The 18,289-nt window shown below is 41.1% G+C and overlaps 1 protein-coding gene across 4 annotated transcripts in view; it reads right to left on the reverse strand.

Moving 5' to 3' along the window:
- Nucleotides 1–18,289, reverse strand: part of slc12a8 (solute carrier family 12 member 8) — a 24,743-nt gene that overhangs the window by 1,889 nt on the left and 4,565 nt on the right. The window contains exons 5-12 of one of the 4 annotated variants that reach the window (XM_010796213.1): nucleotides 10,577–10,808; nucleotides 5,374–5,487; nucleotides 5,046–5,133; nucleotides 4,516–4,603; nucleotides 3,629–3,775; nucleotides 1,192–1,789; nucleotides 1,022–1,119; nucleotides 840–935 (exon numbers count right to left, since the gene is read on the reverse strand). In XM_010796213.1, coding sequence (XP_010794515.1) covers nucleotides 840–935; nucleotides 1,022–1,119; nucleotides 1,192–1,789; nucleotides 3,629–3,775; nucleotides 4,516–4,603; nucleotides 5,046–5,133; nucleotides 5,374–5,487; nucleotides 10,577–10,808 — 1,461 coding nt within the window. Of the gene's footprint in view, nucleotides 1–817; nucleotides 936–1,021; nucleotides 1,790–3,628; nucleotides 3,776–4,515; nucleotides 4,604–5,045; nucleotides 5,134–5,373; nucleotides 5,488–10,576; nucleotides 10,809–18,289 lie in introns of all 4 variants that reach the window. The other 3 variants (XM_010796212.1, XM_010796211.1, XM_010796214.1) reach the window with 3 other exon arrangements.

Here is an 18,289-nt window from a genome sequence, read left to right on the forward strand (position 1 = left end):
AACAACCATTATTTTAATCACAAATAATGCATGTGTCAATGTAATGAGTATTATTTACGTTAACGAGGTAAATAGGCTAAAAGGAAAACATGTTTTCCAAAAGAACTACGCATCTCTTGAATGACGATATGCCTGCACTGCACCTCCAAGGTGCGCAATACATTATTGCGCAATCTATGCCTGTGAGCGTGCTGCGCGGGCCGAGATGATCTGTGTGTGCGTAGTTGAACCTTTTCATATTTAAGTTTGTAGCAAGTAGAGGGCTGCTGTGTGTGTGTGTGTGTGTGTGTGTGTGTGTGTGTGTGTGTGTGTGTGTGTGTGTGTGTGTGTGTGTGTGTGTGTGTGTGTGTGTGTGTGTGTGCACACACGTTAGTTTTAAAGACCCCCATAGAGCTCAGTTTATAACTCGAACCCTGGATTGCATCATATCAAACCCGAGCTGCACTGACTGCCACAATCTATCAGACACAAAATTGACTAGGCCGCAAGAGCAGGCTAACATTAGCTATGTGTGCAGAGTTAAGTGCTGCCTGGTATACAGTGTCAAAAAGCTTTATTAAAATCCATTTTCTATTGAAGTTCTAGTCTGGCATACAAGGCTGGAAAATGCTGCACATGTGCAGGTGGTTTATGAGAAAGACACAGGAAATCCCCACAATATGTTAGTAAAGCATTTCATCATCTTGTATTTTCCATCCATATTGCATATGCTTTTTATCTGGGACAATCCAAATCAGGACACATGGTCTCCATGACAGGACCTCTCATCAAGTTAAGCCAAATGTGTCTAAACAGAAAATGAACTGATGGAAATCACCTATAGGTAGTCCAGGACTCACTTTCCCGATGTAGAAGAAGAGCAGCAAGGCTAAGACTATGTTTGCTAAGGCATAAGCCCATTGAATAACAAACATAATCAATATGGAGCTCAATGCCTGAAAGAAAAAACATATAATAACTTAATAATTAAGATGATCTTATATTATACCATAACAACAAATGAAAAAAGGTGTTTACGAACCCCGATTAGAGCGACCCAGTGGTTGCAGAATTTCACATATAACGAATCCTGCATGGGTTTGATTTCAACGCTCTGCTGCTCCGCTTTACCTCCGGCAACTGAAAGATTAAATATAGGGTCAGGTTGCTTAAAACACACAAGACTAACACTGAACTCTATGAGCTGATCACCTGGGCTGTGATGGGGAGGGTCACCAGCTGACTCCTGTGGGTCTTCTCCAGCCTCCTCACGTGGAGCAGAACTCATCTCCTGTACGTTCTCCTCAGGGAAGATATTCCTGTTGAGGTCCAAGCCAAAGCTGTCCATCAGCATCTGCTTAGGAGTGACTGGAGCTTTTCTGCCTTTGCATCTACTGCTCAGCTCTTGCATGGAGGAGGTCTTCTCAGCTCCAGCATCAACAATAGACACAGGGGGAAATATCTGGTCCATGTCCTTGGTAAACTCCAGCAGAGTGCCTTTCATCCGCTGCGGACTCTCCCCTCCACTCCCATAGCTCGGAAGAGATTCCTCGATCAGAGCCCTGGAGCTCTGCCTGGTTGACCCACGCCCGTATCTTTTGGCGGGGGCAATGGTATCCCTCTTCTCTTTACTCTGAAGCTGGCAGGTCATGGCCACACTGAAGTAGGAGTAGTCGATGAAGCTGTAGGTGAGCAGGAAGGTTATGGAGACGATCGGAGCCAGCACGTTGACCTGACCGATGAAAATGAAGGCCATGGTGAGCAGACTGGTCAGACAGATAGCAGCCACGGGAGTCCTGTTAGGGCCTTTCTGTGAGAGAGGGAGAGGACACAATAATGATGTCAAAAACAATGAAAAAATGCAATAATAGAAACAAGAAATGTGGGGAAGTGTCCAATGGTGGTCTGGTGGGACAGGAATAGGATTATATGATGAGAAAATAGTTTCCTTTAGGCTTTAATTGTATTTCTGCTGTTTGTATTATTATAATTTTTTCATTATTTTGTGGTGCCTTATTTATGCATGTTAAGGAAACAATGAAAAAAACGTTTTTTATTAAGTCAAAAAATGTTCTAGAGATGCATCTGTCACATAGAAAATGGTTGCTTTGTAAAAATCAACATGCTTTGTGTCACATTCGGTACATAGGATATCGTCTTAATTCTCCAGATTGAGACACTGTAGAATTATAACTTGAACCTTTTGCCCAAAAACACTTAAGTATAGGCATACTAGGGACAAACAGCCACCTAGAGGGACATCTGAACTTAAAGTTATATTTGAGAAATATAAAACCAAACCAGTAGAGTTTAGTAATTGTTTTAACATGTGATTTGCTAACCAGCTTGCTTTTACATCCCAGGTCCTAACACACAGTTGAAGGAGCACTGCTGTGCGCCTGGCGGGCCTCCAGAGCACACAGCGGATCGGGGCCCTGCCCGCCGCCCTTCCTGCGTTTGTTCTGAAGCTTTGATTTGGGCCAAGATGTCTAGGGCCTCATTCCAGCCCGCTGAGAGAGGTCAGACACCCCTGCCACCCAGGGAAGTCTGAGGAAAACTGGGGTGGACGGGGTCAGGATGTCAACGTGACCGAGAGTGTGTGTGTGTGAGTGTGTGTTGTGTAACAGAAGTAAGTCTTGACTATTGGCTGCTATGCAGTCAGTAAACTCACTTCTATGGAGTGGAGTCTGCACTCTATAGTTAGGCAGTCCTGTCACTGTTTCCTGTTAAGTAACACCCACCACACCCCCCTGCACATCCAGACTACACACACTCATTAGCAGTGGTGGAGGAGGTACACAGATCCTCTTACTTACTCTAAGTGTGAGTACTAATACTAGACTTGTATAATAAAGTACAAATGACATGTCTGTATTGTTAAATTAAGTATAATCAGGAAATTAAATGTACTTTTAATAATTGAATGTTTTAAAAGTATATTTTTAAGATCAATAAATGCACTTTAACGATTAAATTATATTGTTTGAAAAGGCTGTGCAGCCATCAGTCTTCTTCAAGCGTGGCAGTGTGCATCTATACTTTTGAGAGACATTGCTTCACATAGATTTCATGACTTCCTGACTCTAAAACTAGGAAAATCTCAGTATCCAAAATAACTGAATGCAGAGGCATGAATAAAAGCATCTATGAGTTTGCTTAACAATGGCATAGTTATAATCTTTAATAGCACATTGTACCATTCCTTTATTAGTTCGTCTTTGTTTTCCAATCTAATGCATCGCAGGCCACTTAGACATTTGGCCTATTATTTGTGCAAAGTAGTGCTACGACTAATATGTCACTCAGGTAGGAAAATGTCCAAATTCCAGCCAGACACTACAGGCAAGAACATCCCCTTTGCAATGCTATTCACTTGTGATGTCTCCCCTTAGAAGTGTGGGTTTGTGCTGATGTGGGAGCTGCTTACTTCGATCATCCCTTTACTGCAATCATGTAAACAGCTAACGTAAATGTGACAATTAAAAAAGGTAACGTTTTGCTTCAAATAAGTAAACTTAATGGTACATATAAGTACACTCTCACTAGATAACTTGCATTGACATCAGGGTGACTGTAGCTTATATCTTTCACTGTACTGTTCATGTCCAGACATCCCTCCCTTTATGGTTCCATCCATCCATCCACCTACCCCTCTTCCCAGGAAGGCCAGAGCGGGGATGACCCTCTCCTGGGCGATGCACTGGAGGATCCTGGGTGCTGCATACAAGCTGCCCATGCAGGAAGCCAGGGAGGAGATGTAGAGGCCCAGCAGAAAGAGGAAGCCCACCAAGGAGACCTGTAGGAAGAAGGAAAACAAACAGAGGGTGGAAGAGGATGGGGTGGGGTCGAGAGCTCACAACAGCTACACCCAGTTTGGTTCCGCTGCAGCCAGCCCCTTGTGAAAACAATGAGAGCTAACCACTGATGAAGAAGTCAAGGATGTTAAAAAGAGTACGTGATGGGATAAAGTTAAATCAAATATTATTGGGAGAGGGAGTTTGTACACAACAACCTTTGATCTACAGTCTACTAAACTCTGGCAATGTCAATGTAAATACCGGTAATACTTTTTTTGCGCTGAATCACACGTCATACATTTTGACTTGTCTGTTGATGATTATCATTCCTATAATCAGCCTTGAGGCTTCACCACCACTAACTGGCCTGCTGTGAAGCTGTGCACTCTAATCAGCTGTGGGACGTTCTGAGTATGTTCCTAACTGTGTTAGGAAAAGTGCACAGTGTGAAGTGGACTTTGTGTTAGCATGTTTCCGACATTGGACTACTTTTCAGATTGTGAAAGTTCACTTAAGTGCTCAAGGCAACAAGTGGGGATATTGGGACGGGCAAAGTATTTTCCATATACTTTAACCTGGGTTTTCAGCTTGAGTCAAGAACATTCATTTAGTCAGAACCTGAACTATAACCACGTCAACAAAGTGAGGCATCGTGGGGAATCCCCTCACCTCAGCCCTTCTGATGAGAGCGCCTCTCTGACGGGGCGGAATGGAAACAAAGACTGTGGGGGGGGTTTACCTTTTCTGCTATCAAGAAGTCATAGCGCAGAGCTTCTCTGGTGCAGATGGCCCCCAGAAGGAAGACAAAGACCAGATACAGGAACCACCTGTGGGTCAGCAACAGTACATCACACAGGATTATTAACCACAGCGGCTCTCTCACTATTAATAGAGGGATTGTGTAATCAAGCAGTGTGTGATAGGGCGCACGCTTGATCTCTCCAGTGGATATGGAAAAAATGCCCCTTTTTGATAGAAGATACCACAAAAAGGGATCTGAGAGAAACATTTGGAAAGTACCACCTAGGATGATTCTTACCTTGAGGAATAGACTCCACAAATTAAAACTTTCATTGTAGTATGACATGAATTTAAAATTAATTCTGTAGGATAACAGCTTTACATTTTGCCACAGCTTTCTCTGTAGCTCAGTGTTAATGATTCTACAGTTGTCAGTCTGTGCACTTAGTGGAGCTAATTTTACAATAATAAAATGCACTACAAAGTGTGCATGTGGGCGTGTGCGTGTGCGTGTGCGTGTGGTCCTACGAGGTGAAGACAGCTGCCAGTGTTCCCACAGGGATGTTGTGTTCAGGCCGCTGAAGGTCTGAGCTCATGTTGAAACCTGCCATGACCCCTACAGACGCACACACACAAACCATAAACATGAATAACACATACTGTACAATACAAGTGTATTTTCACACTGCCTTTAGTTGCAAAACAAATGAAAAGTGGGACCGATTCTTGACAGTCAAAGGTCAAATAATGTGTTTCTTATACATACTGCACATACAGTATACCATGCAAAGTGTAAGTGTGTTACTGCACGTTTTCACAATATTAGATTAAAAAGAGATGATGGGGTCAGCCTCACCTGTAGCAGCAGGGAAGAAGACCCCAAACACGGTGAAGAAGCTTTCTCCTGAGGTATAGTCTGGCATTGTGTTGCTGCTGAGCAGCCAGGGTGAATAACCAATGAAACCATGTTCTGAGGAAGAAGACAACACACAAATACTGTAAGTACTGAATCTTTACTGGATTAACTGTCCAAGGTATAAACAGTACACATGTGTTAACAGAAGACATCATGTCCTTTTAAGTAACTTGTGTGATTGATCTTGAAATTAACTGGCCAATGGGCATGATATATTTTCTATAAATCGAAAAGCTTCTGGTTTTTAAACTTTTCTTGAATTCATATAATTTTAATACCTTAAATCAATCAATCAATCAATCAATCAATGTTTATTTATATAGCCCAATATCACACATGTTACATTTGTCTCAGTGGACTTCACAGTTTGTACAGAATATCAGTATGACAATACGACACCCTCTGTCCTTAGACCCTCACATCGTACAAGGAAAAACTTAAAGGGGAAAATGGGAGAAACCTCAGGGAGAGCAACAGAGATCCCTCTCCCAGGACGGAAGGACGTGCAATAGATGCCGTGTGTAAATTGAAGAGATAATACATTTTACAGCGTAGTTAGACCAAATGTTTGGAAATGAATGTGTCTATAATAAGAAGATGAATCCACGAGGATGTCAACAATCCTGTGGGAGCCATCAGGGAAGTGAATGCATCCACAAATTGAAGATGGTCCAGTCTCACCTGCAATATCGGCCATATGTGATTTAATTGTTAAGACTGAATGCTTTAGATTTAACATAACATTCTGATAAGACAAACAGACAAACAGACAAACAGACAAAAAACATAACCCCCAAAATGGCCAGTGTTATAGGCTGCAGGCAGGATGCTGTATTGCATCCTGCAGCCACAGTATGATTTAACACTGATTTAAAAGTTATCATTACGGTGGTGTTTTTATTTGCTTGATTTCATTTTCTTCCTTGTGAAGTGATTAATGGTTAGTTTTTGCACTGCACTTCTTGGAAAAGTTGAGACTGAGTGGAAATATAAACACATCATGTCTGCACCGGGGATTTTCCCAGGAAAGAACTACAGTATCAGACACAACGATTTAAAACCATATCTATGATAGGTTCTTAAAAATATTGCATTTTGCAAGTATTAGTTAGAGGTTTTATAATTGAAACTTCATGTTTATGTTCATATTTAACTTTGTATACTCCCCCAAATGTGGTGCAGCACTACCTGATCTCAGATTGTGTGACTTTAATTTGAAGTCTAATGCATGTATTTGTAACAATAGGTAGTTTGACACTTGTGAAAGTATGCAGCCTAAGTCATGGTCAGTGAGTTCAGTGTCAGGTCTTTGTTTGTCGAACGTGCAGGAGGAGATTGTTCTGCATTGCGGGGGCCATTTAAACCACACGGGCTGAAGGGCAGGCCCATGTTACAACACCGGACATTTCCCCCTTGGTTATCTTGCGATGGGAAAGAATGTGTTCTCTCAGATTAATGACATGTTTATCCAAAAGGAAGTCGCCACCCTTTTCAGAAGCTCAGCGGCTTCCAAGTTTGTGTAAAAGAATGAGAGTGAGCAAGAGAGGGAGACAGAGAGAAGAGAGGGACTTGTTTTTCTTTTGTTTAACACAAAAGCCAAAAACATAAGGTCGGAAAACATCACTAACATCACAATATCAAATGGAACAAGGTGCCCAGACTCGTGTTCACCCTGTGACCCTGTGAGACCGCCCTCTGTCCAAACAGCCAGAACAGATCCAGGGCACTCGGGGTCCAAGTCTGCATCATGGGCTCCCCACCCATATTACAACATGTACTCCAGCATCCAACCATGCTTAACTCTCTGACTGCTCATTTGAGTTTGTTGGAAAACTATGAACACAAAATGCATTGCTTGGATACACTTCCAGAGTATAAACAAAACTTGTTTTTCACAAACTTTGGTGCAAGTTATTTAAAATCATACAGCAAAACAAAATGCCAACTAACATGTAGACTGTAAATTCTACATGGTTAATCACATTGTTAACTATGATGAACTGATCATGGGGAAGAGCACTGTTGGAAACAAAACAAAAGCATTGCCTTGGTCGGTGTACAAACAGCAGAATATATGTAGAAGGCAGTGTACATATATTTTGCACAGCAACCATTGTTTCTTTTGTTTATTTCAATGTCTGTTAGTTTATGGTAATTTGATGAAGGATATGGCCTCACTGAGATGGTTGGAAAAACTGTGAGTAAAACAACAGCTATTAGGGATTTCACTTTTTATATCTTATATTATAAGACAACTACCAGTGATGTGGGCCGACCTTAGTATGAATAAAAAACATCAGTCTGCTCTAGGGAGACCTACAGAGCAATAAAGATTTCAGAAAGCTGTGGTGACAGCAATCATATTACAGTATCATATTGTCTGAAGAACAAGTGTATATGCAGAGTGGGGCTCCTCTCTGAACTCAGCATTCCTCTGATGCAGACAGGAATGTGTAGTCAGATTTCACGAGGCCTCTCCCACACTGACCAGTATAAAGTGTTGTGCACGGAGCGCAGAGGTGGGGCAGGTCCCACTGGGATGATTGAGAGCTATATATTATAGAGTTGGATGGTGGGGAGATGGTGTGGCGCTCTCTGGGGGAGCAACAGGCCTCAGATCGCAGTTCCGGCCTTCTCTCTTTGTCATTTTCCAAAAATGTGGGTGAGCCTGGTTAACACCCTAAACCCCAGATCATAGCAGCACATTATGACTTCCTGTTCTGTTGGGAATAGGCTGCAAATAAAGGGACTGGGTGAGGTTGGATTGCATGTGTGCACCACATTCAGAAGGATTTGTGGTTGAGTTATTCTGCTGCAGAGACAATGTGTTGGCAGTGTAACTAACCAAGCTAAATCATTTACGACACAAATATTACAATTGTGAAATGAATTCTCCTGCCACCAGGGACGATAAAGCACTATTTTTAAAGTCCACCTGTCTCAGTGCTGCAGGACGAACTTGTCATTATCAGTCCCTCTACCAGATCCTTAAGGCGGGGAAATGTGGAAGCGAGGTCAGCCTACAGGTTAAAGTTCATGTTCATACAACACCCCTAAAGACTTCTACACATGATTCGTCAGCTTCACACGTTCAAAAAAATAATGGCCAAGAGCTTTTGACAGAATAAGGTAGAGGTCTACTGGTTGAAATTTCACACCCATCCAAATAATTTTTCTAGCTGTTGATGCTCACAAACCCTAGTAATATAGTCTTTTCCTTCAAATGTATTTGCTGTTGATGTTCAAAAGCCACAAAATCAGGGAAATATAATCCTAGACACTCTAGATAAAGAAAATGTCTGTAAAATGTAAAATAAACACTAAAAAGGCCAGGTAGAAATCTTCAAGCACCTCATATTAGTCTGCCACAATCCCAACACTAAATGTATTATATTTAAAAACGTTTGAGTTAAGGAAGCTGAAACCACTGAAGGTTTGGGCTTTTTGCTTGAAAAACACCTTTAAACCACTCATCTATTAATTTTCTAATCATAAAGCCATTAATTATACTATTTCAGATCATGAACACAGATAATTTTTGAAAGCAACATTTGCCAACAAGCCAGTATCCCAGCGTACTGTTGATATATAAGGTCAATTGGAAAACATGAAATGAATGGGAGTGATGTACCACAGTGAACATAAGTGGACATCTTATCAAACTGTGACCACATGATTGTGGTCACACAATTTCTTCAGGACGGGCCTCCAGATTCAGTGAGGGCAGCCAATCTGGGCTGTTTCATCCAGCTAGGGGACCTGCTGGTGCTCTGCCAGCCATGAGGTCACCACAACTCACACAGAAGCTCTTAATTGGAAAAACCTGGAAAAAACATTATGCCTGCTACTCCCTCAAAACTTCTGCAAACCAGCCTACTGTAATATGAAGACGGCTGGAGGTTGGGAGTGGTGGACAAGTTCAGGTTAGGGGTCCTTGTTGTTTGCTATAGGAAAAGGCAACACAATAGGACTATTTTTTTTTTAATAGTGTGCACTTGAGGTTACCTTTTTCAGTTTCTACTTGTATCCAAGTAACAGGGTCTATTTTATGTCCTATTCATAAAAAAACAGGATTGACTCCTGGAACACTTTTCTCTTCTCACTGGACAGGACGTTGATAATCAGTGAGAACAGGAAATGTGGGGAAGGACTTCCTGACGGCCAGCAAAAGAATACAATCTACTCAAAAAGGCAACATTTCCTCACCACAAAAGAAAAAAAGAAGGAAAAAAAGTATTCTCAGTAAACACAATGCCAGTCTCAGAGTTTGCTCAGGCCTCACGAAAACAGCACTATCTATTTCCTAACTAAAGCAAGAAGCCTCTGAAGGCAGGGAAAGTATCTTTGGAGAAAACGAGTAAACTGACAAAACTGTGTAAAATCTGTATCAAAAAGATTTGAACTCAAACACCATCCTCCTTAGAAAATGATAAATGATACTACAGCTACACCTGCTGGCCTCAACAGGTCACTGCCACTCACCACTCAAGTGAACAAACAGTCATTGTTCCCCAATGTTTCCAGCAGGCTTTGGAGGTTGAGCAAAATGATCAACATCTCTCCATAACATGACTTGACTCATATTTTATCAAATAGTAAAAATACTGTGGAAACTATAAAACAAGGACCTAAGAGGAATTTGACATCGACTCAAAAACATATGCGTTTGAATTGATATGATTTTCATATTTTACTTATGTGTATGCTGTTCTTTCCAAATAATTCTTGCTAACCTGAATGTTTATAGCCTTTGGAGCACTATTTTTTCTTCATCGCTCCCTATACAAACAATTCATCAACCTTTCTGCAGTAGACATTTAAACATGTTATGCCAGAAAAACACAGTGGAACTAATAACATTAAACTTCCTAATTGACTTAAATAGCAATGTGTTTTCCCTGATATGGTAACTGCTATTGAGATTTTTCAATGGTATTTTCTGATGACTTGGCTACTCGGTTAATGATGTTAAGATGCCCTGGAAGTACTACATGATTAATTGTAGCATGGCTAAATAATGCTTCAAAGGCTCTTATATAAATAATATTAGAAGACACAAAACATGGATACTGATTTAACCTTCTCACGATCCCTGTTAGCTTTTCACTTTACCCTTCTAATATGAATATATCCACATCCCTACCTGGGTCAAGGTGCGTGAAGGTGCCGATCACAAAGTCCAGTGTGGAGACGGCCAGCACGGCCAGCAGCAGCAGCTGGAGGCGAACGATCCACTTGACACCGGCCAGGTTGATTCCCAGCAGACCCAGCAGCACTACCGCTGACATGCCGCGCACCAACCACTGACTCTGCAGACCCAGCAGCTCCGCCACTGACTCGGAGAAACCTGTGATGTACATGGCTCCAGCTACGCACTGCAAGATGGGACGCAGCATGAGAGATAAGAGAACATAAGAACATGTATCACGGTCACCATCTAGGCTTTTCAAAATAGGACTAATAAATACCAACACATGCTGGAAATGCAAGAAAGAGATGGGCACATTTGTACAGCTCATATGGGAATGATCAATGGTCAACCCGTTTTGGCAAAGCGTGTTGGAATTCTTAGAGGCATGGGTAAGGCAAGGCAAGTTTATTTATATAGCACATTTCAACACAAGGCAATTCAAAGTGCTTACAAAAATGAAAGACATTAATGGCATTTAAGAAACATATTATGAAATTATATCTAAAAACACTAATTTTCTAGGACTTTTTTGGGGTCCTCCGTGAACCAGGGTGTTGAAACCAAAACGGCACACGTAAGGGGACTTTAACCCTAATAATGACTTTAACTACCTTTGGGCGTACTCAACACAAGGCAATTCAAAGTGCTTTACAAAAATGAGGGGTGTTTCTGATGTTCAATATCTACACTTTCATCTGAGCATTCCTATAAAAGTTAACGTTTTACTGTACCGGGAATCTCCACCTGCAGCAGCGACAGGATCTTGAGAATGAAGATGGGGATCCAGCAAAGGGAGTCAGTGATGACGATAGAGAAGAACCTCTTGGCGATGGTCACCTCTTTCTTGATGTGGTTGCTGTATTTGGTGGTTTGAGTCCCTGTTCTCTGGATGTTATAGAACATGCTTGCATAGGATAAGACAATGATGAGAAACGCCACCAAGTTGAGACCTGCGGAGAGATGTTCACTTAGTTTCTTTGCAATGCAATTGGAAAAGCTCATATGTCCACTGTGGCTGAACAATAACAACAAAAAAGCCAATAATCTGCTAAATAATACAGATATAGTCACTGGATAATGAGACAGTTGGTACAAAAAGCTTCAGTGAGAAGGGAAGAAATCAACAAGCAAACAAGGACAATTGCAAGATTGAATCCTCACCCAGGAAAATGACGATGGAGTAAACATGAGCCCAAGCTGTCTCTGGCTGCTCAGAGTGAAGCGGGAAGCAAACTCCATTGGTGCCGTAGAAGTTGCGAAACAACCCCTTGCAGACCAGCGGCAGAAGGGCAATGATAAAGCCGAACACCCATATCCCGAGAAGGATGGTGACAGTTCGTCTCCAGCCAGGCGTCAGGTACTGGAAAGGGTACACGATGCAGATGTATTTCTCCAGAGTGAGGTAAGTGAGGAGAAGGACGGACACCTCGGTGGACAGCATGGCCAAAGATCCGATGACCTGACACTGACTGCTGTCCATCCAGGCCTGAGCGTGCCGGTTGTACTCGCCGCGGTACTTCAGATCATACGCGCCAATCATGAAGAGGTAGATGCCCATCAGCCCGTCTGCGCCTGTGGAAAGGAAAGCTGTCATTTACTATTCAGAAGAAGAGTAAAGGTGTGTGTTTATCTAGGGCGCTATAAGAGGCTAAAATACAGTGTGACGGATTACCCCTTGAGCCTTCTTATTCAGAAATGTGAGCACAATGCCAGCTGAATTTATTTGAACATGCAACATAGACACCAAGACTGTTGAAGCAGGTCTTCTCAAAGCAGTTCTCTTCAAAGGGAACCGCATTGCCATGTCTTAGAAGTGAGACAATGTTTGAACATGACCTATGAAAGGCTTCTGGTCTACTTCTGTAGGGGCTTTTAGCCTTTTCGAGTCAAGACCCCAGAATACATGTGTAGGTGCGTTAATGTCCATATGGAAAAGACGTGTAGGTCAAATTGAATCCCCTATAGCTGTCCGCAGAGAGAAGGGGAAAGGCTGGGACGTGATTCACCAAGAGAAAGAAATGGGGCGAGGAGAAAGGCTGCAAACCTGTGTTAACAGCTGATTGATTGCTTCCACAACCCTCTTGCTTCCTTTCAGAAATAATGTTGTCCCCCCCAGGTGAAGAAACTATGCACTACGGTACAGAGATGGATGACTAATTGCACACAGATACACAATCAATCTTGGAAATCTATGCATAAAAAAGGACGATTGATGAATCCACTAACATTCAATCATGCCTTCATAAGTTCTGAACCGGTACAAATGTGGTAATTGCACAGCAGAGAGCAACCTGCTTTGTTATCAAGACAGAAAAACTGTGAGAAACAAACGTACCCCCCTGTGGCAGCGGGGTGTGGTTTGGGCGCTGGCTGCTGGAGTGAAGGGAGTGGCTCGGCCGGAGGCCAGACAGCTGATCGGAATCAGGTAATCAGTGCAGGAAGAAAAGCATGTCGTAACCTGGTTCTGTCTGTTATGCAGTAGGCGGGATCCTGGAAGGTCGCCAAAGGACCTGTGAAGTTTCCCACCCGGGCAACGTTTGAGACCCGCGCATGTTATTGTTTGGAGTTAATAAACGCCTGTGTTTCACCAACCTGCTCTTTCCGTCCTGATTTGAACCCTGTGTGAGCGGAGAGGCTCACAGTGCCGTTTTACATTCTGAATATATAGACAATCTGTACTCATTGTCACACTGCATTGCTAGACACACGGCATCTATAGCTATACACGGCATCTATAGCACGTCTGTCCGTCCTGGGAGAGGGATCCCTCCTCTGTTGCTCTCCCTGAGGTTTCTCCCATGTTCCCCTTTAAACTGTGGGATTTCTCTGGAAGTTTTTCCTTGTACGATGTGAGGGTCTAAGGACAGAGGGTGTCGTATTGTCATACTGATATTCTGTACAAACTGTGAAGTCCACTGAGACAAAGGTAACATTTGTGATATTGGGCTATATACATAAACATTGATTGATTGATTGAGGCATTTAAGTTAAATCCTGAAGAACACCAAACCACAATAATCCAAACACACACATATAGAGAGAGAGAGAGAGCAGTAGTGGTTTCATTACTATGATAATATTAACAGTCATTCCTGATTTCACAAGGGTCCAATGTGTAAGTNCTTGGAAATCTATGCATAAAAAAGGACGATTGATGAATCCACTAACATTCAATCATGCCTTCATAAGTTCTGAACCGGTACAAATGTGGTAATTGCACAGCAGAGAGCAACCTGCTTTGTTATCAAGACAGAAAAACTGTGAGAAACAAATGTACCCCCCGTTTTACATTCTGAATATATAGACAATCAGTACTCATTGTCACACTGCATTGCTAGACACACGGCATCTATTGCACGTCTGTCCGTCCTGGGAGAGGGATCCCTCCTCTGTTGCTCTCCCTGAGGTTTCTCCGATGTTCCCCTTTAAACTGTGGGATTTTCTCCGGAAGTTTTTCCTTATATGATGTGAGGGTCTAAGGACAGAGGGTGTCGTATTGTCATACTGATATTCTGTACAAACTGTGAAGTCCACTGAGACAAAGGTAACATTTGTGATATTGGGCTATATACATAAACATTGATTGATTGATTGATTGATTGATTGATTGATTGATTAGACAAGAGGCATTTAAGTTAAATCCTGAAGAACACCAAACTACAATAAACCAAACACATATATTATATATATATAGAGCAGTAGTGGTTTCATTATTATGATAATATTAACAGTCATTCCTGATTACACAAGGGTCCAATGTGTAAGTGATGGGTACGCACAGGATGATTGCATACGCGGTTCACTATCTTGTTTGTTTAACTTTAAAAATGACAATTTGCAAGCTGCATTACCTCGCGTTTTGTACCAATCATTTCATAGCGAGGGGCTCCTAGAGTCTCCACTATTTCAATTTGCCCTACGAAGGCGTTTTTCTGTTTTTAAACATTTCAATTTTTCTCCAGATGAAGCTGTTTCCAGTCTTTATGTTTTTGCTCAACCAGTAAGAAAACACGCTGATTACCATAAAATTATGATGTGAATAAATATCTTAATATATGACCACAAATCATACAGTAAAATGTAATAGTTTTTTACCTACCATGTTGATATTTTCAGTATGGATAGTTGTACACTAAGCAGTTATCTCTGGGCTTTTTATGTTACATCTCATGGAAAACATGTGTTTCATTGACTGTTAGCAAAGCTCAACAAAGCACACATAAATCCCGATCCCATGTTTTCTTTTTCTTTGTCCTCTTTTAAATCCATCACAATAGTTTGAGGACAAGTGCTGGTTGGACTTATTACTGTAATCCTCAGAGGAATTCACCAATGCTTCATCAGCCACTCCTTGATGTTATTAATACTTAATGAAATAACTTAAACCCGCTGAGAGTGAGTCATTTCATATGGAAACACACCAATGCTCTTCAAAGAGATGTTTTTTTTCACACACACAGCACACACACACACACACACACACCACCACACCAGCACAAAAACCACACACACACACACACACCGACACAACACACAGCACACAGCACACACAGCACACACCAGCACACACACACACACACAGCCACACACACACACAGCACAGCAACAGCAGATATATCATATACCGTATATATTTATACAGTATATATATTATATTTTAGACATTAAGACCGCCTGATAGTTTCTATCTTAATATTAGGTCATGTGAAAATGAAATGGCCACAGCAGGGAGGAAGCTTTTTTTTTGGGGCAAAACATGAATGTGGCAGCTGAGAAATGCCATCCAAAAACTAGCGTTCTTCCTGTGCTGGCATTATAATTTTGTATTTGATTAAGATAAACATGTAAATAACATTTTTCCCCCCTTGCTGACTTCAATTTTGTCCTCTGTAGATGGAGTTTTTTTTAAGAAATAATAAAGAAGCCATCTGAAATGAAAATGAAAGGTGAATTGCAGGGACCATGTGAAAAAGGTGTGAAAGGTAAAGCCACAACGTAACATAAAGTGACAGTTAATTTTTAAAAAAGAAACAATAATTTAATTCAAATTAATTGTAGCTTCGGCCTTTTAACAACATCTACTAGGCTGACCTTTTACTCCTATCTTTTTGTACTTTCTTTTATCATTTTCTTTGTTTGCAGACTCAATTTATCCACACCTTTAATAACTGGATTAACCCTTATGTTTGCTGTTCGGGTATCCATGACCGTCCAGTTTAATGATATAACAACTACGCTCTGTTCTTTTATCCGGAACACAACGGCTTTCATGATTATCCTCCACAACAGCTATACCTACCACTACAAAACAGATTTTTTTGTTGACATTTCAGCCCAAGTCTGAAGGTCTCTAAAAAAAAGTGTATAATTTTGGTGTCAGGTCTTGGGAGACCGCAGCAGAATTGTTTTGGGTGACTTCGGGGTCAACATTTGGAACCAATCAAGATTCACCTTTGACTTAGACTCCCCCTCCCCACCCTCTCATCCACTGTTAACAAACATTTTTTCGCAACATACACCTGGGTCCTCCCCGTCCCTTGCCTTTCTCAAAAGAAATGTACACTAACACTTGAACCTGCGAACACACACATGCACGTGTTTCACGTAGTGATGTTAACTGTGTTTTGCGGGCCAATCAAAATCAAAATTACAACAGATTGATACGGTTGATTAGATGTAGACTACAACATAGACGAATAGATACCATATAATTTTGTGTGTTTTGGCTGAAAATAAACAGGTCAAAATTGACACGCGAACAACCATGACAGACAGACTCTCAACACAACACAAGGGTTAAAAACAACATACAGATATAGACACTGCATACACACAAGTCATATTTCCACAAGACAGAACACACAGATGCAATAATGAATTAAAGATATAAAATATTTACGCTTGTTGTTATTGCCTTATTTGTTTTTTTAGACTAGGATATCAGATATCAGAAACATTAGTTGCGCTACTTGAAACAATACCCCCTGACATTTTAGTACAAACATAAGAGATAGAGGTTAGAAGACACATAAGACATAATGAAATAACGCCTGAACTTCCTCTGCTTTGGCCTGTGGTAGTAGCAGAAAACGAAGAAAGCAGATAACATAGAACTTCAGCATAAGACATATTTGAGCGCCATAGATACATCCAGCTGCATATATAAGACAATAAATGAGAGTTCATTTTCTTTATTTTTGCACTTCGAAAGGATTCTGAACGCCAGACATATAAGGCTACAGTAATAATTACGACATTATTCCTATATATACATTTAGTATATATTTCTCCTTTGTGAAAACATACATATAAGAAAATAACCATAAAGGCATTGTACCTTTTCCTTACCATTGCCGGCCATTCAGTTGATCCTCAAGCAGCTGCTTCCATAAAGACGGATTTTTGGCTGTTCTATGTTCCTCTTCCACCGCATGCTGCCATGGATTTTCCAATTTCCTCCTGTTGAACTTTAAGGGACCTATCATCGCAAGAATGCACTTTTGTAAGTTTTTCTTACTGAATGTGTCCCCGGTGTTCCAGGGAACTCACCAAGTGTCAGAACAACAACCCTCTCTATTTTCCTCCATCACCCAAATCTCTAAAAAGGGGCTGCAACGGAATCTGAATACAGACTGATCCAGATTTGAACACTTCTTGACGTCACAGAGTGGCCGCTAACCGGCTATTGGGCCAACTCCCCAATCAGGGGGACCAGCCAACGGACATTGCCGTTGGAAAGCGCTGAGAGGCTGTAGTAATTGCCAGGCGCTGTAGAGGTGCGGTTCTCACGAATCAGCCCATGCAAAGACAGTGTTAAATTGAGCGACAATGAGGAATGGCTAAAATGCACTGATCTGTTTGGTCATTTTTGAAAACATAACAAAGTAAAATCTGACCTTTAATACGGTATTGGTCCTACTATATTATTCAAATATAGCATGATAGATTCAATTTAAGAGAAATAAGCAATCTAACATGCACCAGCGTGAAGGACATGGCCTTAGATCCAGGGGTGTCCAAACTCAGCCCCGGAAGCCAAATCCGGCCCTTGACCTCGTTTTATGCGGCCCGGCAAAGCTTGCAAAGAATTAGATAGAAATCAATTGGTGTAATTGGTGATATATGTGTTTTCCAACATTATTTGAACCTAGAACTCTGCTTTCATACGTATTTATAAAGAAATGATAATAATCCAGAGCCAATAATGTAATATAATACCTATTTAATATATTATATATATATATTGTCTACTTTATATAGCGACGAAGCCAAGACTGTGCAAAGCTGTCATCAAGGCAAAAGGGGTCATTTGAAGACATGCCAAATATAAATTATATTCTGGACTTTACATTAACACACATTTTTTTGATTTACTAGATAATTCATATTGGTTACTTTTTATAGTGTGACAACTTATTATCAGATATATAACTACATACAAATGTAGAAAAGTATTAAATAATACCAAAACACATTCATAAGTATATTTAGAGGTTTCAACTCAAAGAATGGTTGAGAAAACGACGTCAATCACTGCTAAATATAACACAGGGGTATCCCTCTTGCACTTGATGTTGCTCTTGTATCTCCTCTTGCACATGATGTCTCTCTGTTGTAATTCCTCTTGCGCACTTTTTAGGTATTCTCTTGTAATTCCTCTTGCAC

Source organism: Notothenia coriiceps, unplaced genomic scaffold, assembly GCF_000735185.1.
Source record: "Notothenia coriiceps isolate Sejong01 unplaced genomic scaffold, NC01 NC01_scaffold00037250, whole genome shotgun sequence".
Taxonomy (NCBI): domain Eukaryota; kingdom Metazoa; phylum Chordata; class Actinopteri; order Perciformes; family Nototheniidae; genus Notothenia; species Notothenia coriiceps.